Genomic DNA, 25,219 nt, shown 5'->3' on the forward strand with positions numbered 1-25,219 from the left:
TCTCATAACCCAACAAGTGCATCTTCACTAGGAAAAAAGATGTGTTCTTAACTCAAGTTAGCTAGCATGAGGTACAATCCTAGTGAAGACCAGGGAAGTTTGTAATTTCAGCAGGTTAAGACAAGACTAAACAGGAGCCTAGGATTTATCTTGACCTGCTAACTCATGTGAAAAGTACAAACTGCTTGGTCTTCACTAGGATATTCACTCATGTTAGCTAACTTGAGTTAAGAACACACCTTTTTCCCTAGTGAAGACAAGGCTAAAGTCATGGTCTGTGACAGGTTCTGTTGGCAGGTTCTAAAAAGTACATTGCGTGGAATACACAAACTTCACCAGAGGGCTATCTAAAGGATAAACTGAACAAATTATGCCTTGTTCACTCCTGGTGGGAGTGAAAGTAGGGAATATTTGGGAATGGTTGTCAGGGCAGGAAGTAACCCAGGAATTACCTGGTATGGTTCAATTTTTGCACCTTTATTTGAGTACTGATGTAATGCTGGTGTAAGGAGATGTGCAGGGCAGGGTGAATTTTCAGATATAAAGGAAGGTAAGAGCAAGAGATGGGAGAGGTTAATGCCATATATCTGCTTCAGCAAGCAAAGGAAGCTGCAGGCGGTGATCAGGTGTTTCAATGTAGTAGAGAGATGCCATGGATAGGATGCAAAGAGAACAAAAGAAGTGGCATGCAAGGGTTATGACTGAGATAACCTAGGACAGAGGTGGAGGATATTTGTGTTTTGGGTGATGTTCTGAGTGGGAGATAATAAGAGAGAGCCCCTGTGACTTGGAGTGTGGAAGGAAAGGAGAGGGAAGCAGTTGTTGGCTTTGTTGGGGAGAAATTATATATGTTTAATATTTTTAAATATACTACAAATACAAATTCTAAACTTCTTAGAAATAAATTTAATACTCAATTGCCAGGTAAAACTTAATTAACACTGTATTAGAGCTGTAACTATACTTTTTTTAGAACAGAAAAACGATCAAGAATACTGCACATAAGAACATTAAAAGTTATGTTAAAAAAACTTAAAGCTGTCCTAATGTTATAAATATGTACTTACAATTTGACAGCCAATATAATAATATTCCCAGTATTCCACACAAAACTCAAAATCTGAAACCCATAACACGTTCCTTTATATAACTTTACAATTAAAAGTAACTGAAGATTAATTACCTACACCAATAAATAACATAACAAAGATACACTAGTGAGACCACAACTTCCATTGATTAATGACCAAACTAAAACATACTGCATAGAATCATGGGACTGGAAGGGACCTCGAGAGATCATCTAGTCCAGTCTCCTGCACTCATGGTAGGACTAAGTATTAGTTAGACCATTCCTGACAGATGTTTGTACAACCTGCTCTTAAAAAACTCCCTAGGCAATTTATTCCAGTGCTTAACCACTCTAACAGGAGGATTTTCCTAATGTCCAGTCTAAACATTTAAGTGCATTGCTTCTTGTCCTATCCTCAGAGGTAAAGGAGAAACATTTTTCTCTCTCCTCCTTGTAACCTTTTACATACTTGAAAACTGTTATCATGTCCTCTGTCAGTCTTCTCTTCTCCAGACAAAACAAACCCATTTTTTTCATCTTCCCTCATAGGTCATGCTTTCTAGACCTTTCACCACTTTTGTTCCTCTTTTCTGGACTTTCTCCAATTTGCCCACATTTTTTCTGAAATGTGGTGCCCAGAACTGGACACAATACTCCATCTGAGGTCTAATCATCTTACTTTCCAAATAAAAACCGCATCTCTTTCATATTAGCTGGTATTTTAATTTTTTTATGCTGCTAGGAGATATTTTGCAATTATAAATTTAACTACTGTTATATCCCCTGTACTGATATTTTGATTTTAAAATTGAAATAAACCCAAAACATTGTATTTCATTCAATACAGTAGGAAAAAAACTATTAAACCTTAACATACTAAGATAGTTCAATAAGTCTACTCTTCATTCAGACCAAGTGCCAACCTGCGCTAGCAGCTTTCCATTCAGTTCTAGGCACACTAACTTACAACAGAGGTTAGTCTGAAACACTTGGTCTTGAACGACTCCAAAAACAGAAGCTCACAATTAAGCTATGAGAGCCCGTATCACTTGTAACCAGTACCAGTAACTGGGGAAAAACAGTTACTTACCTTACAGTAACTGTAGGTCTCTAAGGTACATTGCCCACATGTATTTCACAACTCATGCTCCTTCCCCAGTAATGCAGAGTCCTATATGATTTGGATTCTGAATTGATGAAGGAACTAAAGGACAGTTGGACCCACTCTGCCTTTTATTCCCTCAGTTGGGAGTCACAAGGGCATTCAGGATGCACATATAGCCCAAAAGCCACCGCAGGCCAAAAGACTCTGATCTGAATCTGTGTTATGAGGCACATGTGCATCAGAAAAGGAATATATATGGACAAACACATCTCAAAGAACCACACTTAGGGTTTGACTACATAGCAACTCAGAGCATGGCACACCAGGGTGCAAATCTAGAACATACTAGCTTGCCACACATTGACTCACTGCATGGACCCTGCTAAGGGGCATTGAAAGTCCCGGAGTGTGAATTAGTATACTACACTTCCCAGCAGTAGTACACTAAGCCACACTCTTGAGACTTTCACTACACTATAGCAGTGTCTACAATACAGGACATTACAGCAGGGCAAAGTGTTGCACACTCTGGCTTGACACGCAGTATCTTGCTGTGTAGATGTCATAAACAGATAGCTAAGGGTTAATGTCTCTTTCACCTGAAGCACCTGACCAGAGGACCAATCAGGAAACCGGATTTTTAGACCAATCAGGAAACCGGATTTTTTCAACTTTGGGTGGAGGGAATTGTGTCTCTGAGTCTTTTGTCTGCCTGCCTGCTTTCTCTGAGCTTTGGAGAAGTAGTTCTACTTTCTAATCTTCTGTTTCTAAGTGTAAGGACAAAGAGATCAGATAGTAAGTTCTATGGTTTTCTTTTCTTTGGTATTTGCATGAATATAAGTGCTGGAGTGCTTTGATTTGTCTTCTTTTTGAATAAGGCTGTTTATTCAATATTCTTTTAAGCAATTGACCCTGTGTTGTATCATCTTAATACAGAGAGCACATTTGTATGTATTTTTCTTTCTTTTTATATAAAGCTTTCTTTTAAGACCTGTTGAAGTTTTCTTTACTTCAGGGAAATTGAGTCTATACTCACCAGGGAATTGGTGGGAGGAAGAAATCGGGGAGATCTGTGTGTTGGATTGCTAGCCTGATTTTGCATTCCCTCTGGGGGGAATAGGAAAGTACTTTTTGTTTCCAGGATTGGGAACAGAGAGGGGGGAGTCTCTGTGTAGTTTCACAGAGCTTGTGTCTGTGTATCTCTCCAGGAGCACCTGGAGGGGGGAAGGGGAAAAGGATTATTTCCCTTTGTTGTGAGACTCAAGGGATTTGGGTCTTGGGGTCCCCAGGGAAGGTTTTTCAGGGGGACCAGAGTGCCCCAAAACACTCTAATTTTTTGGGTGGTGGCAGCAAGTACCAGGTCCAAGCTGGTAACTAAGCTTGGAGGTTTTCATGCTAACCCCCATATTTTGGACGCTAAGGTCCAAATCTGGGACTAAGGTTATGACAGTAGACAAGCCCTAAGAGCATTATATTTGCAAAGTTAAGCACTCAAAAGTTAGGAAAAGCCAGTATTAAGGTTACATGTGTTGTGAAGATATAGTAAAACTTCAAAGTTATGAACACCTCGGGAATAGAGGTTGTTCATAACTCTGAAATGTTCATAACTTTGAACAAAGCATTATGGTTGTTCTTTCTGAACACTGACTTAATACACCTTTGAAACTTTACTATGCAGAAGAAAAATGCTGCTTTTAACCATCTTAATTTAAATGAAAAAAAGGACAGAAACAGTTTCCTTACCTTGTCAATTTTTTTAAACTTTCCCTTTATTATTTTTAGTAGTTTATGTTTAACACAGTGCTGTACTGTATTTGCCTTTTCTTTTTCGTCTCTGCTGCCGCCTGATTGCGAATTTCCAATTCCAAATGAGGTGTATGGTTGACTGGTCAGTTCGTAATTCTGGTACTCATAATTCTGAGGTTCTACTTGTAAGTTCATGAATTTCTGAAGCACTCAGAAGCTACAGTGAGAGTTCCATGGAAACACTCAGCAGGAAATTAATAATTTTTTACTGAGCACTGGGTTTCGAGGGTGTACATGAGCGGTGGGCAATCTGCGGCCTTTCAGGGTAATCCGCTGGTGGGCCACGAGCTAGTTTGTTTACATTGACTGTCCGCAGCTCCCAGTGGCCATAGTTTGCCGTTCCCGGACAATGGGAGCGGCGGGAAGTAGCAGCCAGCACGTCCCTGCAGCCTGTGCCGCTTCCCGCAGCTCCCATTGGCTGGGAACAGTGAACTGCAGCTACTGGGAGCTGCGGGAGGCCGTGCCTGAAAACGGTCAATATAAACAAACTGTCTCACGGCCTGCCAGTGGATTACCCAGATGTGCCACGTGCAGCAGGTGGGTAACCTGCTATTCAGGTTACCCACCACTGGTGTAAATCATATGAGGCCTATGGTCACTCACTGAATGAGAAGGAAAAAAGGTAATATTGAATAACTACCTATGGTCACTGATGGAGACAGGGGTCCTGTGGAAGAAACAGAATGTGATCATGTAATTGAAGTCTGCATCATAATATAAACGCACAAAGGAGGCAAATAAAGTTGCAAGGACAATGTTCATTCTGGAATTTATCAGTTCTTGCGTGCTTCATTTTATAACCTTAACATTCTTTCAACGTTTTGTTTTTGATGTAATATATAACCATTTCCACAAGACTTCTTCAGTCTTATTCAGTACATAGGTTGGATGGCACTCAGATAATGAGAGAGAGAAATCCTGTGGAACCATGATTCATTTTGGGCCAAGTTGTGTTTGAAATTTACCTTCAGAAGTGGCATGGAATGAGGATTTTAAAACCTAATTTCAATATCATTGAAAATCTAACTTCAACATATCATAGTATATAACCTATCACTCAAATCAGCCTCTGAACCAGATAACTAGAGGGTAGCTAATGTAAAGCTGATTTTTAAAAAAGGCTCTCAAGGTAATTCTGGCAATTACATGCCAGTAAAGCCTAAATTCACTACCAGGCAAACTGGTTGAAACTATAATAAAAAACAGAATTATCCGACACAGATGAACACGATATGCTGAGGAAGAGACAACACAGCTTCTGTAAAGGGAAATCATGCTTCACCATCTATTAGAATTATTTGAGGGTGTCAGCAAGCATGTGGACAAGTATGATCCAGTTGATATATTATACTTGGACTTTCAGAAAGCCTTTGACAAGGTCTCTGACTAAAGGCTGTTAAACAAACTAAGCATAGAATCATAGAATATCAGAGTTGGAAGGGACCTCAGGAGGTCATCTAGTCCAACCCCCTGCTCAAAGCAGGACCAATCCCCAACTAAATCAAATCAATCATGGGATAATTGGGAAGGTCCTCTCATGAATCAGTAACTAGTTAAAAGATAGGAAAACAAAGAGTAGGAGTAAATGGTCAGTTTTCACAATGGAGAGAGAAATAGCAGGGTCCCCCAGGGACCTGTACTGACACCAGTGTTGTTCAACACATTCATAAACAATCTGGAAAAAGGAGTGAACAGTGAGGTAGCAAAACTGGCAGACGATACTAAATTACTCAAGATAGTTAAACCTAAAGCAAACCGCGAAGAGTTACAAAAGGATTGCATTAACTAGGTGACAAGATGGTAGATGAAAATCAATGTTGGTAAATTCAAAGTAATACACACTGGAAAAAATAATCCCAACTATACATACAAAATGATGGGGTCTAAATTAGCTGTTACTAATCAAGAAAACTATCTTCAAGTCATCATGGATAGTTTTCTAAAAACATCTGCTCAACATGGAGCAGCAGTCAGAAAAGCTAACAGAACATTGAGGGAACCACGAGGAACGGGGTAGATAGTAAAATAGAAAATATCATAAAGCCACTATATCCATGGTACACTCATGCGTTGAATAGTACGTGAGGTTCTGGTCACCGTATCTCACAAAAGATATATTACAAACGGAAAAGATGCAGAGAAGGACAACTAAGATGATTAGAAGTATGGAATAGGTTCTACGCAAGGCAAGATTAAAAAGACTGGGACTGTTCATCTTAGAAAAGAGACGAGTAAGGCGCAATATGGTAGAGGTGTGTAAAATCATGAATGCTGTGCAGTATGAAAATAAGGAAGTGTTATTTACCCCTTTACATATTAGAACTACCGATCACCCAATATAATTAAAAGGCAGCAGGTTTAAAACAAACAAAAAGAACTACTTCCTTCACACAATGCACAGTCAACCTGTGGAACTCGTTGCCAGGGGATGTTGTAAAAGTCAAAAGCATAACTGGGTTCAAAACTGCGGATGCAACCCCATGCTCCGGATGCCCTAAATCTCCAACTGCCAGAAGATGGGATTGGATGATGAGGGAGTGGATCACTCAAAATTGTCCTGTTCTGTTCATTCCCTCTGAAGCATCTGGCACTGGGCACTGTTGAAAGACAGGATACTGGGCTAGATGGACCATTGCCTTTCTTATGTTCTTACGTATCAAGAAGCATCAACTGATGTTCTTCAACTTTGAAACCTTAATAATTTTTAAGAAAGATTTTTATATGGAATTTCCAAAGTTTTAAAAAAAAATTATGGTAAAACAAAAATTTCCATGACAAAAGTATTTTCTAGACCAGTAGTCTTCAACTGGGGGTCCGCGAGCAGGTTTCAGGAGGTCTGCCAAGCAGAACTGGCATTAGACTCTGTGGAGATAAGGACTGAAAGTTCAAACCTGAGCCCGAGCCCTGCCGTGAGGGGATGAAGCCAAAGCTTTACAGGACACCCTGTAGCATGGGGCCGTGGGTAACTGCCCTGCTTGTTACCCCCCAATACTGGCCCGGGCTTTTATATACAGAAAAACAGTTGTTGTGGTACAGGAGGACCATGCAGTTTTTATAGTATGTTGAAGTGGCCTCAGAAGAAAAAGGTTGAGAACCTGTGTTCTAGACAACAGTAGACTATTACTTTAGCTACATAAGATGCAAATTCAGTTAGGTAAACACCATCTACTGTCTCATGCAATGTACACTTTTTTGCATTAAAAGTGCACATTAATAGCAGCATATGAGCCTCATCCCAGATGCATATTCACAATTGAATGTAATGAAGTTTTCATACACACCTTCAGAGATCAAGGAATCCAAAGAACTTAAAAAGCACTTACACATGCATACACAATGACACGGCCACTTACAGCTGTATAAATTACATTTTGTGAAGTATTTTTTTGAACAGGTATAACTCAGTTAAGTCAAAAAGGCTTTTTGCTGGATGTCCAAAAGCCATATATGTTCAAACTGGGGACTGAGTTTGATTGAAATTATCAAGGACATAGTTTATAATAAGGAAATAAAGGCACCAGGAGTAGACCAGACATTGAAGGGGTCCAAGTTTGAAAAGGAGGGGACAGAAGAGAAAGTAGACAGTGAAGCAAGAGGGGGGCTCTTATATAAAAAATAGTTTATTGTGGGGGAGACAGTGGAATATATCTGAACGTGAGACAAAAGAAACCAGATAAGGAAGAGATTAGGAATGATCAGAAGGAGAGCAATAGAGCTTAAATGGAGATCAGGAAAGGGGAAGGAAAAAGGAAAAGAAAGAAAGCATGGGTGAAAGGAGGAGAGCCCGCACCAGATGGTGTCAATCTTAGTAAGATCTTGGGCTAATAGGGATAGCAGGGAACAGAAGAGTTGTGGGCATATGAGTCAACCAGGGTAGAAATGAAAGCTGCTTAGGCAAGATACAGTAGCTGACAGAAGGGAAGATTACTCACCTTGTGCAGTAACTGAGGTTCTTCGAGATGTGTGTCCCTGTGGGTGATCCACATCAGGTGGCGGTGCGTCCCTGCGCCATCGATCAGAGATTTTTCCAACTGTGTCTGGTCGGGGCACACGTGCACAGTTGCTATCTCGTGGCGCCACTGGCGCCTCTTCTGGCACATGCACACCCCGACCCCCTCAGTTCCTTCTCTACCATGAAGCATTAAGCTCTTACTCCAAAGTAGAGAGGAGAAGGGTGGCTAGCGGAGCACCCACAGGGACACACATCTCAAAGAACCTCAGTAACTGTACAAGGTGAGTAACCTTCCCTTCTTCTAAAGTGGAGCACCCACAGGGACAGGACTCGAAGGTGAATGAGCAAAACCCTCATGAGGATGGAAGGGACTTCAGAGTTGAGTCTGTAGCTGCGTCTAGGACTGTGAAGCCTACCCTTGTGTCTGCGCTCAATCTGAGCACAATGGTTAGCGAATGTGTGTTCAGATGCCCAAGTGGCTGCTCTGCATATCTCTGTGATGGGTACATTGTGAAGGAATGCTATGGAAGTCGCTACAGCTCTTGTTGAGTGTGTTCTGATGCCCATTGGGGCTGCTATGTTACACAGGGAGTAGCACAACAAGTTTTATCCACTTAGATAGTCTGTGTGTGGATATAGCTGTACCTTTAGATCTTTCTGTCATTGATACAAATAGTCTGGAGATATACGGAAGTCCTTCATTCTGTCCAGATAAAAGGCCAGGGAGCGAAGGACATCTAATGTATGCAACACCGCCTCTTGGGGTTGCTGTGTGGTTTCGGATGGAATGTAGGTAAGTGAATCGGCTGGTTTAGGTGGAATGAGGACAATATTTTGATCATGAATTTTGGGTGCATCCTCAGAGTCACTTTGTCCTTACAGAATATTGTGTATGGGGTGAGTGCCATGAGTGCCCACTCACTCACTCTTCATGCCGATGTGATGGCTATCAGAATGCCACTTTCATAAATAAATGAAGTAAAGAACACGATGCTAAGGGTTTGAATGGTTTTCTGGTTAGATCTTTGAGCACTACATTTAATTCCCATGATGGTGGGTTCACAGATATCTGGATACATGTTCTGTAACCCTGTTACAAACCTCTTAGTAATTGCATGGGTGAATACTGACATGAAGCGTCATGTTGGTGGAAGGGCATTATAGCCACAAGGTAAACTCTAATCGAGTTCGTAGCCAGTCCTGAGTTTTTCTAAGGATAGTAGATAATCTAGGATGATCAGAAATGGGGCCTGTTGTGCAGATATTTGTTTGGTTTGGCATCAGAAGGAAAATCTTTTCCATTTTTGGAGGTAAGTAGAGCGTGTGGTAGGTTTCCTGCTATTAATCAGTACTTGTTTTACTCGGTCAGAACAGGTTAATTCCTCAGGGCAGAGCTGTGAAGGAGCCATGCCTTCAGGTGGAGTTTGCCCAGATCTGGATGGAGGGTTTGATCGTTGTCCTGTGAGAGGAGATTGTGTCAGATGGGAAGAGTGAACAGTTTGCATAGTGCCATGTTGGACAGGTAAGGGAACCAAGTCTCCGTGGGCCATGTTGGCACTATAAGGATTAGCTTGGCCCCATTGGTTTTTTGTCTTGTGTATGACTCTGGAGATCAGAGGAATCAGTGGGAAGGCATATACGAGAGGGGCGTTCCATCTGATAAAATCCGACAAAGTGGGTATTCACCCACGAAAGCTCATGCTCCAATACATCTATTAGTCTATAAGGTGCCACAGGACTCTTTGCTGCTTTTACAGATCCAGACTAACACGGCTACCCCTCTGATACTTGACATCATCTGATAAAGAATGCAAGACAAACCCAAGAAAGAAACCAACAGGACTCCACTGGCCATCACATACAGCCCCCAGCTAAAACCCCTCCAACGCATCATCAAGGATCTACAACCCATCCCGGACAATGATCTCACACTTTCACAGGCCTTGGGTGGCAGGCCAGTCCTTGCCCACAGACAACCTGCCAACTTGAAACATATTTTCACCAGTAACTGCACACCGCACCATAATAACTCTAGCTCAGGAACCAATCCATGCAACAAACCTCGATGCCAACTCTGCCCACATATCTACACCAACGACACCATCACAGGACCTAACCAGATCAGCCACACCATCACTGGTTCATTCACCTGCACATCCACCAATGTAATATACGCCATCATATGCCAGCAATGCCCCTCTGCTATGTACATCGGCCAAACTGGACAGTCTCTACGGAAAAGGATAAATGGACACAAATCAGACATTAGGAATGGCAATATACAAAAACCTGTAGGAGAGCACTTCAACCTCCCTGGCCACACTATAGCAGACCTTAAGGTGGCCATCCTGCAGCAAAAAAACTTCAGGACCAGACTTCAAAGAGAAACTGCTGAGCTTCAGTTCATCTGCAAATTTGACACCATCAGCTCAGGATTGAACAAAGACTGTGAATGGTTTGCCAACTACAGAACCAGTTTCTCCTCTCTGGGTTTTCACACCTCAACTGCTAGAACAGGGCCTCATCCTCCCTGGTTGAACTGAGCTCGTTATCTCTAGCTTGCTTGCTAGCATATATATACCTGCCCCTGGATATTTCCACCACATGCATCTGAAGAAGTGGGTATTCACCCACGAAAGCTCATGCTCCAAAACGTCTGTTAGTCTATAAGGTGCCACAGGATTCTTTGCTGCTCTCTCGGTGATTGTTCTCTCTGTCCTGCAAGTGAGCAGAACTTTGGGCATTTCTTGTTTGCTCGTGTCGCAAACAGGTCTACCAATGGAGTTCCCCATCTGTGAAAAATATGATGTGTTATTTCGTCGTTCAGTTTCCATTTGTGTTCTTGGGAGAACTGTCTGCTTTGAGTGTCCACCATTATATTCAAGCAGCCTGGTAGGTATGATGCTGTGAGAGTGATGTTGTGCCTTATGCACCAGTTCCATAGCTTTAGAGCCTCCCCATATAAAAGGTGGGATTGTGCCCCACCCTGGCGGTTGATATAGAACATACATGGGATGTTGTGTTAGGATACGTATTTTTCTGTCTCTTATGAGAGGAAGAAAGTGACAGCATGCACTGCGGACTGCACATAGTTGTAGCAGGTTTATGTGTAGATGTGTTTCCACAGAGGATCATTTACCCTGGGCTGTATGTTGGTTCAGGTGAGCCCCCCATCCGATCAGGGAGGCATCTGTCATGATCTGAACAGATGGTGGTTCCTGTTGGAATGGTACATCAGAGAAAACATTTGTTGGGTTTGTCCACCAGCATAGTGATTGTATCACTTCTCCGGTGTGTGTGACTCTCTTGTTTAGACTGTGTCTTTGTGGGCTGTATACTGCATTCAGCCATCTCTGAAGGCATCACATGTGTAGCCTGGCGTGTTTTACAACGAATGTGGTAGCAGCCATATGTCCCAATAGTTGTACGCACATTCGTACACGTATCCATGGACTGTGTGAGATCACTGATATAAGGGAGGTTATAGTTGTGAAATGTGGCCTTGGTAGTGATGCTCTGGCCATGAGGGAGTCCAGGTGAGCTCCAATGAACTCTAGTTGCTGCACCGGAGCAAGAGTGGATTTCTTTTCATTGATTTGAAGTCCCAGGGAGTGAAAGAGAGAGGTGATTATTTGAATGCTTCCTTCTGTTTCTGTCTTTGTGGTGTCTTTGAGTAGGCAGTTGTCTAAGTAAGGGAATATCAGTATCCTCCTTCTGTGTAAATCAGCTGCTACTACCGCAAGTGTTTTGGTGAATACTCTCAGTGCAGTTGAGAGGTCGAATGGTAGCACTCTGTATTGGAAATGTTCCTGTCCTACTGTGAACTTTAGGGAGTGTCTGTGAGCTGGATGGATTGTAACATGAAACTATGTGTCTTGTAGATTGAGGGCTGTGTATCAGTCCCTTCTTCCAATTAGGAATGATTGAGCTCAGAGTGGCCTGTGGGTGTGGATGAATTTGTTGAGTCTCCTTAAATCGAGGATGGGTCTCCATTCCCCGTTTTTCTTTTGGGTCAGGAAGTACTGGGAATAGAATCTCTTCCCTCTGTGTTGTGACTGACCCAGTTCCACTGCACCTATTAGTAGAAAGTGATCCCTGAAGAGGGATAGGGAAGGTGGGTGGGTAGGAGGCATAGATGTAAAAGGGATGGTATAGCCTGGTTGAATGATCTCTAAGACCCACTGGTCCGAGGTGACGGAGGCCCAGTTGCTGTAATATAGTCTGAGTTGGAGCCCAAGGATTTGGGTATTGGTTGTTGACACTGGTGCTGTGGGGAGGTCGTGCAGACCCTTGACCAATGCTTCAAAATTGCAGTTTATTTGGTGGTTGTTGGGACGCCGCTTTCTGTGACTGGTTCTGTCAACGTCCCTGTGTTCTGTTTCTTTGGCCCCGTGCGTCGTATGGTCTCTACTGGCATTGAGACATGCTGTCTCTGCTCCTGTTATAGGGCTGGTACCTTCGTCTCCTGTTAGGTGGTGTGTATATCCCTGGGTCCGTAATGTTCATAGACTCATAGACTCATAGACTCCAGGACTGGAAGGGACCTCGAGAGGTCATCGAGTCCAGTCCCCTGCTCTCATGGCAGGACCAAATATTGTCTAGACCATCCCTAATAGACATTTATCTAACCTACTCTTAAATATCTCCAGAGATGGAGATTCCACAACTTCCCTAGGCAATCTATTCCAGTGTTTAACTACCCTGACAGTTAGGAACTTTTTCCTAATGTCCAACCTAAATCTCCCTTGCTGCAGTTTAAGCCCATTGCTTCTTGTTCTATCATTGGAGGCTAAGGTGAACAAGTTTTCTCCCTCCTCCTGATGACACCCTTTTAGATACCTGAAAACTGCTATCATGTCCCCTCTCAGTCTTCTCTTTTCCAAACTAAACAAACCCAATTCCTTCAGCCTTCCTTCATAGGTCATGTTCTCAAGACCTTTAATCATTCTCGTTGCTCTTCTCTGGACCCTCTCCAATTTCTGCACATCTTTCTTGAAATGTGGTGCCCAGAACTGGACACAATACTCCAGCTGAGGCCTGACCAGCGCAGAGTAAAGCGGAAGAATGACTTCTCGTGTCTTGTTTACAACACACCTGTTAATGCATCCCAGAATCATGTTTGCTTTTTTTGCAACAGTATCACACTGTTGACTCATATTAAGCTTGTGGTCTACTATGACCCGTAGATCTCTTTCTGCCATACTCCTTCCTAGACAGTCTCTTCCCATTCTGTATGTGTGAAACTGATTGTTCCTTCCTAAGTGGAGCACTTTGCATTTATCTTTATTGAACTTCATCCTGTTTAACTCAGACCATTTCTCCAATTTGTCCAGATCATTTTGAATTTTGAACGTTGCTCGACTTCATCAGTTTTTAGGAAAAGAGCTTGTCTCTCTCAAAAGGCAGATCTTCCACTTTGTGCTGGAGCTCTCTAAGGATTCCTGAGGAGTGAAGCTATGAGACCCTTTACATTACTATAGCCATTGCCGTCCTGCGGGCTGCTGTGTCTGCTACATCGAGGGCAGCCTGAAGTGCCATCCTGGAGATAAGTTGGCCTTCACTGACAATGGCCCAGAACTGGTCTCTCTTCTCCTCAGGTGTGTCCTGCGTGAAGTCCATCAGTTTGTTATAATTGTCATGGTCATAGTTTGCCAGTAGCACTGCGTAGGTTGCTGTCTGGAATTGTAGTGTGGCCGAGGAGTAGACTTTCCGTCCTAAGAGGTCCAGTCTCTTCCATTCCTTGTCCTGACGTGTGGTCTTATGTTGTGTGCTCAGTTGGTAGGCTGCATTCATCACTAATGAGTTTAGAGGTAGGTATGCAAACAGGAATTCCATGTCCTTATTTGGCCTGAGATCTTTCTTGTCTGTGCATTTGTTAGTTGGTGGGATGGATGCCGGAGTTTGCCACACTGCATCTGCGGGTTCCAGAAGGGCATCACTGATTGGAATGCCAATTTTTGATGAAGAGGAAGTACGTAAAATCTTTAGGAGTTGGTGTTGTGTCTCCTGAACCTCTTCTAGGGGGATGTTTTGGCTCTGGGCCACCTGTCTAAATAGCTCCTGGAAGTGTCTGAAATTGTCAGGGGCCCGTGTCGGTGTAGTTATGGCCATGTCATCTGGGGAAGATGAGAAATTGTGTTCTGGTGACTCCTTGTGATTATAGTTGTCGTCCCTCCCTTCTTCCCCTTCCTGAAGTACCTCAGAGAGTTCAGGTACTGATGTTGTTGCTGACCTTATGGGTTTCCTGTGCGCAGACACGGGTCTCTGGAATTGGGCCCTGAAAGCTGCCCATGGGTCCAACTGTAGTCATTGGATAGGGAATGGCATGGGTGGGCACATCCATGGGTTCACGAGTCATGTGGTAGACTCTTGCTTGTCTGTCCTTTGCAATTGTATTGGTGGGTAGTGTCCGCTGAGGAAGAATGTCCCGAGAAGAAGGCTGCCTCCCCTTCTTCTTCCTCCTCCTCGGTTGAGAATGGCGGAGCGATGAGGGAATGAGGCTGCTCAGGTGCCATCAGTACGGGTGAGTCTGCAGTGCCAGGTTGTGGAGAGCCAGGTGCTGATGTAGTTGCCATCTCAGAGAGTTGAGTGAGGAGGAGTTGATGCCATAGGTGCCGACTTCCCCTCTGCCTGGGGGGATGCTCAAATCCCTCCCCCACCCCTGGCCCCGCTTCTGCCCCACCTCTTCCAGTCCCTCCCGTGCCCTCACCCCACCCCCATTCCACCCCTTCCCCAAAGTCCCCACCGCACTGCCGGAGGTGCCTGGTGTATCGAAGGTGCTCACTCCTGATAAGCTCAGCCCCGATGGCAGGGATCTCGCCAGAGATCGTTTCCTTTTTAGCAGTTCATGGCTTGGTGAAGACAAGGCCCTTTTTCTTGATTTCTCTGAAGAGGAGGCATTCGCCCCGTCAATGGAGACCACCCCAAGGGAGCCACATGTTCATGCTGCTGTGGATGATCGGGATTTGTCCATCAAGATTAATTTCAGACAGAGATCCCTATCTCTCCTGGCTCTAGCCTTTAGGCTGTTTCAGTGAGTGCATCGTGAGGAATGTGCGATTCCCCGAGGCAGCGGACACAAAGTGAGTGTCCATCCAAGATTGGCATGGCATCATTACAAGACGCACATCTTTTAAAAGCTGGGATCCAGGCATTTTTAAAAAGCTTCCCTCTTTGGGATTTGGGGATGAAATTAAAGCAAAAACATGTTTTTTTTCAAACTAACTAGCTACGATATTACTGCTATGTTAATCTAAGACTAACTAGACAATTAAACTAACGACAATCTAAAACTACATTTTTCTATAGTTCGTAGGGACAGTGCTAGTGGACTCTGTCTCAAGCTGAGGATGGTTGAGAAAGAACCTAAGGGGTCAGGTGTGCGCGTGCCAGAAGAGGCGTCAGCAGTGTCACAAGACAGCTACTGCGCACATGCATCCCAACCAGACGCTGCTAGCAAAAATCTCCAATCGACGGCACTGGGACACACCACCACCTGATGTGGGGCACCCACAGGGAGAGCACTCGAAGAAGAATGGAAGGAACAAGATCACATTTATAAAAAGGAGGAAATCATTGTAGTCCCTGAATTTTCTCAGTAGTGGTCAGCAACATGGGAACAGTATATGTAGGGCAGAATCAGGGTTCCAGAGTTGATGAGCAGACTGATTATGGGAGGAAAAGAACCTAGCATGTAGAAGGTGATGTTAAAAGAAGGGGAGGGGGGTTAAAGTGTTTGAGTTAACAGCATATATCACAGGCATTTTGAAAGTACAACCCTGAGACTCTGGAGTCCGAATGTAGGTGTGTCAGTGAGGAAAGGGAAGAGAAACCATTGAAAACAACTGTGCTGCTTGCTAGTGAGGCAGAGTCAGTTAAAGCATAGTATTGAGAACGTTTCTGAATAGCATTGTTTTGCAGACAGAACAGGAGGTCAAGGAATCAGGAAAAGGGAAGACGGGGACAAGAAAAGCAGGACATAGAGATGAGATAAATGCAAGGAGTGGGGGAACAGGAGGAACTGGAAGTATTAGTACACAATTTAGATTAAGACTTTACTGACATCACAAAGACTTGGTGGGATAAACTCATGACTGGAATATTGGTAGAGGGTAATAGCTTGTTCAGAAAGAACAGGCTGGGAAAAAGGGAGGAAGTGTTGCATTATACACTGAGCATACCTACACTACTCCTGGGGGAATTCTGCCTCCGAAAATTAAAAATTCTATGCCAAAAAGTTAAAAATTCTGCATACAATATTTTAAAATTCTGCAAATTTTGTCAAAATAACACTATATAATCACATCAGTTTCAATTATTTTGGTAATTTATTTCAAAATACCTGTCAGTAACTATATCAACAATACAGACACACACAAAAATTCCCCCAGGAATAGAGAGTTAAAGAAACCCCTAGGACAACCCAGTTCCTGCTTCTCTGCCTCTTCCTTCTCCAGAGGCTAGATGGGAGGGCCAGACACTCACACCCCTTTTCCCCCCAGAACCCAGCTGCACCCTCCCCCAGCCCAGACACGCACACCTCCTACCCCCCAGAGCCCAGCTGTGGGCCCCCCGGCCCAGACACTCACATCCCCCACACCCGGGGGCCAGCTGCAGTCCCCCCCCACCGACACTCACATCCCCTCCTCCCCAGAGATCAACTGCAGCCACTCCCCCGCACCCAGACACTCACATCCCCTCCCCCCCAGAGGCCAGGTGCAGCCCCATGCCCCTCACCCAGACACTCACATCTCCTCCCCAGAGGCCAGTTGTGGGCCCTCCCAGCCCAGACACTTGAGAGGCCAGTTGCACCCCTTCGACCCAGACATTCACAGACCCTACCCTCCTAGAGCCCAGGGATCCAGTAGGAGCAACAGCCTCATGCTGGGTCCCGGGCTTGCACAGAGTTTCCTATGTGCCACTGCCTCCTTCCTACAGGGCGTGTTGGGAACCGCAGATGCTGGGAACCCTCCAGTTCCCTCCCCCTCTACCTGGCATCATCTTCTATGTGTGAGCTGGGCTCTGCCAGGTCCAGCAGCCTCTAGTGGTGGCCAACATCTCTGCAGCCCATTTCTGTGGAGGGGGAAAGAAATTCTACACACCCAACATTAATTTCTGCAAAATGCTGCATTGTGCAGTGGCGCAGAATTCCCCCAGGAGTAATACACTTTGTTCTAAGCTGCAGAAGGAGGTAAGAGGCAGTCAGGTTGAAAGTTTCTTGGTAAGGATGAAAGGGGGAAAAACCAATGACATCACAATAAGGGTCTACTATACACTAACAAACCAAAGGAAGAAGTGGGTGAGGGATTTATAGAACAAACAACAGAAATGTCCACAACACAAGACCTGATAGTAATGGGGGATTTTAACTACCCAGATATCTGTTGGAAAAGTAATATGGAAAAACAGAAAATTTGCAGTAAGGTCTTTAATTGTGTTGGGAACAACTTTTTGTTCCAGAAAGGGGAGGAAGTAATCAGGGGGACAGCCATTTTAGAGTTGATTCTGACTAACAGGGAAAAATTGATTGCAAATCTGAAGATGAAAGGCAATTTGGGTGAAAATGATCATGAAATAATAGATTTCATAATTCTAAAGATAGGAAGGAATGAAAGAAACAGAATAAGGACAATGGAGTTCAAAAAGTAGACGTTAAACTCAGAGAACTGGTAGGTAAGAGTCCCACGGAAAGAAAATAAAAGGGATAAAAGAGTTCAGGACAGATGGCAGTTTCTCAAAGAAACAATATTAAATACACAATTGTCAACTATTCTGAAGCAAAGGAAAGATAGGAAGAATAGTAAGAGGCCAACATAGCTCCATCAGGAGCTCTTTAGTTACCTGAAAATCAAAAGAGAGTCTACAAAAAGTGGATACATGGACAAACTGCTAAGGAGGAGTAGAAAATGATAGCACAAGGAAGTAGGGACAAAATCAGGAAGGCTAAGGCACAAAATGAGTTACACCTGGCAAGGGACGTAAAAGGCAATAAAAAGAGGTTCTTTAAATACATTAGGAGCTTGAGAAGGACAAAGGGAAGAACAGGGTCTCCACTCAGTGGGGAAGGAGAGCTAATAACTGATGATATCAAGAAGGCCGATGTGTTTAATGCCTACTTGGCTTCAGTCATCCCTAAAAAGTTTAATGATGACTAGATATCCAAAACAATTAATATTAACAAGCGGGGGAAGAAAACCAAGCCAAAATAGGGAAAGAATAGGTTAAAAAATATTTAGGTAAGTTAAATGTATTCCAGTCAGCATCCTAAGGTAGTTAAGGAACTAGTGTACGCAATCACAGAACTGCTAGCAATTATCTTCAAGAACTCATGGAGGACAGGTGAGGTTCCAGAGGGCAGGAGAAGGGAAATCATAGTACCTGTCTTTAAAAAGGAGAACAAAGAGGACCTGGGGAATTACAGATTAGTGAGCGTAACTTCAATACCTTGAAGGATACTGGAAGAAATTATTTATCAATCAATTTGTAAGTATTAGAGGATAATTGGGTGATAAGTAATAACCAGCATGGATTTGTCAAGAACAAATCATGCCAAACTAACCTAATTTCCTCCTTTGACAGTGTTACTGGCCTAGTGGATAGAGGGGAAAGCAATAGGTGTAATATATCGTTATTTTAGTAAGGCTTTTGACACGCAGTCCCTCATGACATTTTCATAAGTGAACTAGGAAAATGTAGTTTAGATCACATTACTATAAGTGCACAATTGTTTGAAAGATTTTACTCAAAGAGTAGTTATCAATGGTTTGCTATCAAACTGGGAGGGTATATCTAGGGAAGTCTTGCAGGGGTCAATCCTGGGTCTGATATTATTCAATATTTTCATTAATGATTTGGATGATGATACTGGTGAGTATGCTTAAAAAACTTATGGATGATACCAACCTTGGAGGGGTGCTAGCACTTTGGAGGACATAATTAGAATTCAAAAGGACCTTGACAAATTGGTGCACTGGTCTGAAAGCAACCTGATGAAATTCAATAAAGCCAAGTACAAAGTGCTTGAGCTACAAAGGAAAAATCAAATGCACAACTACAAAATGAAGAACAACTGGCTAGGCGATAGTACTGCTGAAAATGACCTGGGTGTTATAGTGGATCACATATTGAACATGAGCCAACAATGTGATGCAGTTGCAAAAATGGTTAATATGATTCTGAGGTGTATTAACAAGAGTGTGATATGTAAGACATGGGAGGTAATTGTCCTGCTCTTCTTTGCAATGTAGAGGCCTCAGGTGGAGCTGTGTCCCCAGTTTGGGGGCCATACGTTAGGAACGTGGACAAACTTGAGAAAGTCCAGAGGAGAGCAAAAAAAATAGTAAAAGGTATAGAAAACCTGATGTGACGTTACTGACATAAATTGTGACCTTATAGATCACTGTTGTCACCACTGTTACATATTTGCAGCAAATATTGGACAAAGGTTGTCTCGTGAGGTGTCTATAAAAAGAATATGATTTGCTGGTTATGATTACGCTACCTGTATGCATGTATAATTTTTGTATTTAAAATTATAATTATTGGCTCTATCCTGACTGTATTTCAAACTTGTGCTATGCTTCTGGGTGACACCCCAGACAATGTGGCGTCAGCACTGCCTAGCCTGCTTGATGGCCCATTAAGGACCATCAGCTATCCAACTGACCCACTGAGAGAAGGCAGATACACCTTGTGACTCAGCAAAGTATGCAGGGACATGCCTAGCGAGAGAACTCTTAAGGTTTTTCCATACCATGTGCTGGGTGGCTTGTGGTTGGAACAAAGAAAGCACAAGCCACATGGCAAAAGGACTATAAAAGGCAGCAGCAGCATCTCCGTTTTGTCTTCAATCTTGCTTCTTACCTATGGAGGAACCTTGCTAGAAACTGAAGCTCTGAACAAAGGACTCAATGACCCATCCCAGCTGTGGATGTACTCCAGAAACTTGATTTGAACCTGCAGTTTATTCCATCACTGCTACCAGCCTGAACCAAGAACTTTGTCATTACTGTATGGAATTGATTCCATTTAATCAATTGTAGCTCTCATCTATATTTCTTTCTTTTATGAATAAGCCTTTAAATTTTAGATTCTAAAGGATTGGCAACAGCGTGATTTGTGGGTAAGATCTGATTTGTATATTGACCTGAGTCTGGGGCTTGGGCTTTTGGGATCACGAGAACCCTTTTTTCTTTTACTGGGGTATGGGTTTTCATAACCATTCGTCCCCAGGATGAGTGGCACTGGTGGTGATACTGGGAAACTGAAGTGTCTAAGGGAATTCCTTGTGTGACTTGTGGTTAGCCAATGGGGTAGAACCAAAGTCCTCTCTGTCTGGCTGGTTTGGAATGCATTAATAGTAAAAGAACTCCAGATTTGGGCTGTAACTGCCCTGCTCTAAGCAATTTGTCCTGAATTGATACTATCAGTTGTGTCTGGCCTGAGACAGCATGGTTACACCTGACCTATGAGGAAAACTTAAAAAAACTGACCATATTTTAGTCTTGAAAAAAGAAAATTAAGGGGGGGGACCAGATAACAGTCTTCAAATATATTAAGGGCTGTTATAAAGAGGACTGTGATCAATTGTTCTCCACGTCCACTGAAAGTAGGACAAGAAGTAATGAGCTTAATCTTTAGCAAGAGAGATTGAGGTTAAACATGAGGAAAGACTAACTAAAAGAGTAGTTAAATTCTGGAATAGGCTTCCAAGGGAGGTTGTGGAATCCCCATCTATGGTGAAGCAGAAAAAAATGCCCACAAGCATGGAAGCGGTAAAGAGAGCCTTTGGGTCTAGCTAGCCCCACCTCCATTATACCTGCAGCCAATGCCAGGCCTGGAGGGAAGAGAAAAGGAGAGAGCCTGGCTCAGTTTGGGACTGACTGGCGGAGAGGCAGGAGCTAGCTGCTTTCCTACCTGACTGAAGGAGAACTACCAGCCCAGCTGAGGCAGCCACCAGGAGCCAAGCACCCTCTTCCTGGCCAAAAGAGACAGAGAAAGAGGTCTAGGAGCACCCAGCCTAAGAGGAACCTGGGTGGCGAAAGCACAGAGCCCTTGTGGGGGTTCTGACCCCACCAAACTTACGGCTTCCATACCTGGAGGAACCTGGGACAGCAGCAGAACATCACCCAGTGTCCATGAGAGGGCACTACTAGAGACAAGCCACCACAGGAACTTGGATTACAGGGGCCATGCCCTGAAGGGGCAACAGTAGGAAGTAGCTCAGTGCTGCGGATGTGGACTCCCTGCTGGGAGGTCCCCTACTCAGGGGTTGACTTACACAGGGCCCTGGGCTGGGACCAGGTGGAGTGGGAGGGCCTGGGTCCCCCTACTCCCCTTCCTTTAAGATTGAGGCACCTCAACCACAGAAACAGGGGGCAGGAAATCAAATACTCCAACCACTAGGCTGACTGGTCCTCCAAACCCCCTGTTATACCATCACTGAAGGTTTTTCAGAATAGGTTGAAGAAACACCTGTCCAGGAATGTTCTAGGTTGACTTGGTCCTGCCTCATTGCAGGGGGCTGCACTTGATAAGCTCTTAAGGTTCCTTCCTGCCCTACATTTCTATGATTCTATGATTAAAAGCTCAGTAAATTCTGAACTAAAGTTTAAACTTTAAAGAAATCCAAAACAGTTTGAAAATATGGAAATGTAAGGTCACTCAAACACCTTTATTCCCATAATGATGCCAGCCTCCCTTCTTTGTTCCTGTCATATTTTGTAAGATTTGCTAGACAGAGAGAGAGAGAGAGAGAGAGAGAGAGAGAGATCAAGTATTTGTTTTCAAAGGTGTGACACAAACATGCCCACACATACTCTGGCGGGTATATTACACCCATGTCTGACCAGCTTTTCAATATTTCACCCCAGGGTGGTGTTTGTGATCTTTGCCAAAAGCTAAGAACTAGCTGATTGTCATGGTTATTGCGTGATATTTGCATACAAAACAATTTTAGAGTCATGTAACATATTGATATTGGGTTTCAAAACTGTTAAAGTGAAGCTTGTCACCTGATTTGAGGTGGATCTTAGGGTTCACTCAATCAGCATTGACAAGAATGGACATCCGTTGAGCCAGCCTATATTTACTGTCTGGAACAGGTGTAGGCTTGAGGATTTAGAAAGACAAAAGAACCCTAAGAAAAGACTCTGATTAGGGGACCTCTTGGGTAAGAGGCAATAGTCTGTAACTGTATAAGACATGACAGAAGAACACAAGTTGTGATCCATTACAGAGAAGGCATTCTCGAACAGGGGCATCTCTCATAAAAGATGGATTCCAGCTTTCTGGACTGGACAAGTGCTGTCGCAACTAACAATTGGGTGAGCTACACCTTTTTAGATAGGAAAAAGTATAAGTTATAGAGTGACTTTTAGGTTTTTCTTTTACTTGTTACCTTATGTTTCCAAACCCTTAAGCTTGCTTTTATTTTAATCTCTATCTTAAGATCCATTTGGTTTTACTATTGACTCGTCTAAAAGCCTTGTGCACAGGAGAGTGTTGTACTGAGGTGAAACCAGAGAACTGAGGTGCACTGCCTCCAGCAACAGCACACTGGTGTACATTGCAGGTGTCCAGAAGATAAGGGACTGGACACTTGAGTGTAACAAAGTGTATAATTTGCTAGGCTGCAGAGGGAAAGAGCAGAGCTTGCAAAGCATTTGTGTTGCCAGCAGTCAGTGGCTGGGGAGAGTCTCCCCAGGTGGCATAGACAGGTCTCCCTCCCACTGTAAGCAGGTGGTAGTGATTCACCCTGGACACCTCAAATAACCCTTAAAAGAGCTCAAAAGTTCTTTCAGAAGTCTGTATCCTATAGACCCCAGTATAAGGCCATACACTGATACTGTGTTAATCTACTGTATGATCCAGTGCCTACTGAACATAATGGCAAAGCTTCCGTTGACTTCATTTGTACAGTAGGATCAAGCCTTGAATGAATGAAACATTATGAAGGATAATAACTGTCAAATAAGCTTCGGGTTTTTGCAGTGCTGTTTCACTTTCATTGAACAAAATATTAGTTTTTAAATATAAATTGAGTATCTTTTGTAGCCAGTAGATGGCATGCATTACCAGAAAGACTAACATACCAAGATTCATTCCAGTAGCATGATTGCTGGATGAGCAAGAAAATGTAGCTAATTTTCCAGAATGTAACAATTAAATACAAAGTTTGTGTGACTAATGGTGGAAATAGAAAATTTAAAATAATAGTTAAATTTACTTCAAAGTACTTACATCTTAGTTTGTCTTGTATTTTCCCACCACACATGGTTGCTAACATAGCTTTAACTGAAAACACTGTCAACTTCCCATGGCCCTCACTGAAAAATAAAATACATGATAAATCATTACCATATGGAATGATAAGAACAAAAATATTTCAGGATCAGAAGAAAAGTTCATTTATGCCTTCCCTAAGTGCTATGCTTTATAAAACTATTTAACAGTTAAATAATGCAAAAAATGATAGTAACATTTAGCTTTGTCAATAAATTAGAACAGCTAACAAGTAGCCGATGACAAAACATGTTCTCTTGCAGAATTATGGGCATTCTGTGGATGAAGAGAGGCTTGCATTTGTTTTACCTGTCCCACAGCTACCTACTACATGGTGGTACCTGATTATTATGAGTCATTTCTTTCAGTTTAGAATATGCCTGTTTAATTATGTTTCTTGCTTCTACTGCTGCCCTTTCTCGGGAATTCCAATTCTTTATGAACACTGACTGACACTCAGAGAAAGGGGGTATTCTAACAAAACAGGTTAGGTAACAAGATATTCTGGACATTCTGAATAGAACATGAACAAACATAGATGGTTGTTATTCTAATTAAAGCCACCTAGACTGCTGCACTATAATGAACAGATGGCACAATCAGGCAACCATTTCCTAATGTCAGCATGAGAAAAAAAATGTACTAATTCCTTATAAAAACAATGGAAAGATTTTATTCAGTGATATGCAAAAACAACTATTCTCATTTAAAAAAAATCACAAAATGCTTTACAAGGAGGTAAAACATAAACAACATATAGTAATGGGATTATAGAGGCTATAGAACAGTGATCTCAGGATAAAGCCATTGTTAATGCTCAGTATGGAGTTAATTTAGTAGTAGTTGAACATAAATTAGGAGTACCAAGAGCATGTACATGAGAGTGAATAAGCAATTAATAAATTCTGAGCACTATAATCCTAAATAAAAGATTGACTGTATTATCTACATCATACTGTGTGCTATGGATAATACTTTATAGATTTCTTACAGCAACTCAGAAAAGGTAAGATAATATATATGTGGAAGAGGAAACTTGGATCCTCTTCAACTATTTCCTTCTGGAGAGGAGACTCCATCTCTTCTAGAAATAAGATTTCAGAAGGATTTCAGAAGAGGAATGGGGGATTGGAGGCAGTCATTCTGGATGATGTGCAGGACCCCATTATCAAATTTTCTGTTCTCAAGATGGTAGAAAATAGACCAAGCGATCTCTAAAGGGAGAAAACTAAATGTACTTGGTTCTGTACTCCCAGCAGACCCACCAAAACAGAGGCTGGAAGGCTGAAGATTGTGGCTGCCTCCAGAAAAACATTTCAGCCATCTTGTTTTATTTCTGTGTTGTCTCTTAGCAGCTTGTTCAAGAGGCTGCCTATGAGACACTGGTATTTCATCTGTGCAAAGGAAGATAGAAAACATATTGTCTTGGTACTTGAAGCCTCAAAAAAAGAGCCTCCTCTTGGGCAGGGAGGTTGGGTCAGCCATACAGCTCTCACACCTGACCCTGCCTCCTTAGTGTGCTGTAAGGTCCATTTTATTGCTGAATATTCTTTCTTCCTCGAAGTTCACAAATTTGAACTGGGCACCCATAGAAAGACTAGATGAGTTCAACGATGAATGTCTGTAAAGAGGCTACAAATCTTGCCTTCAGCCTCTGAAGGTAGCATATGATATTTCTGATGCAGTGGCAAATCTTTTTTTCCTTGGGCAACATCTGTCAATAACCTATTCCCAGATTTGGACCTTAGCGTCCAAAATATGGGGGTTAGCATGAAAACCTCCAAGCTTAGTTACCAGCTTGGACCTGGTACTGCTGCCACCACCCAAAAAATTAGAGTGTTTTGGGGCACTCTGGTCCCCACAAAAACCTTCCCTGGGGACCCCCAGACCCAAATCCCTTGAGTCTCACAACAAAGGGAAATAAACCTTTTCCTTTCCCCCCGCTCCAGGTGTTCCTGGAGAGATACACAGAAGCAAACTCCGTGAATCTAAACAGAGGGAT

At 42.9% G+C, this 25,219-nt stretch overlaps 1 protein-coding gene across 12 annotated transcripts in view; it reads right to left on the reverse strand.

Annotated features, from left to right (window-relative positions):
- DTNB (dystrobrevin beta) overlaps positions 1-25,219 on the reverse strand; it is a 361,761-nt gene that overhangs the window by 274,882 nt on the left and 61,660 nt on the right. For all 12 annotated transcript variants that reach the window (XR_003999428.1, XR_003999427.1, XM_030555069.1 and 9 more), the window contains one exon: positions 23,176-23,261. Coding sequence is in view for 10 of the 12 variants with exons in the window: in XM_030555069.1 (XP_030410929.1) it covers positions 23,176-23,261 (86 nt within the window). In the remaining 2 variants the exon portion in view is untranslated. The remainder of the gene's footprint in view (positions 1-23,175; positions 23,262-25,219) is intronic.

The sequence above is a fragment of the Gopherus evgoodei genome, chromosome 3, assembly GCF_007399415.2.
Source record: "Gopherus evgoodei ecotype Sinaloan lineage chromosome 3, rGopEvg1_v1.p, whole genome shotgun sequence".
Classification (NCBI taxonomy): Eukaryota; Metazoa; Chordata; order Testudines; family Testudinidae; genus Gopherus; species Gopherus evgoodei.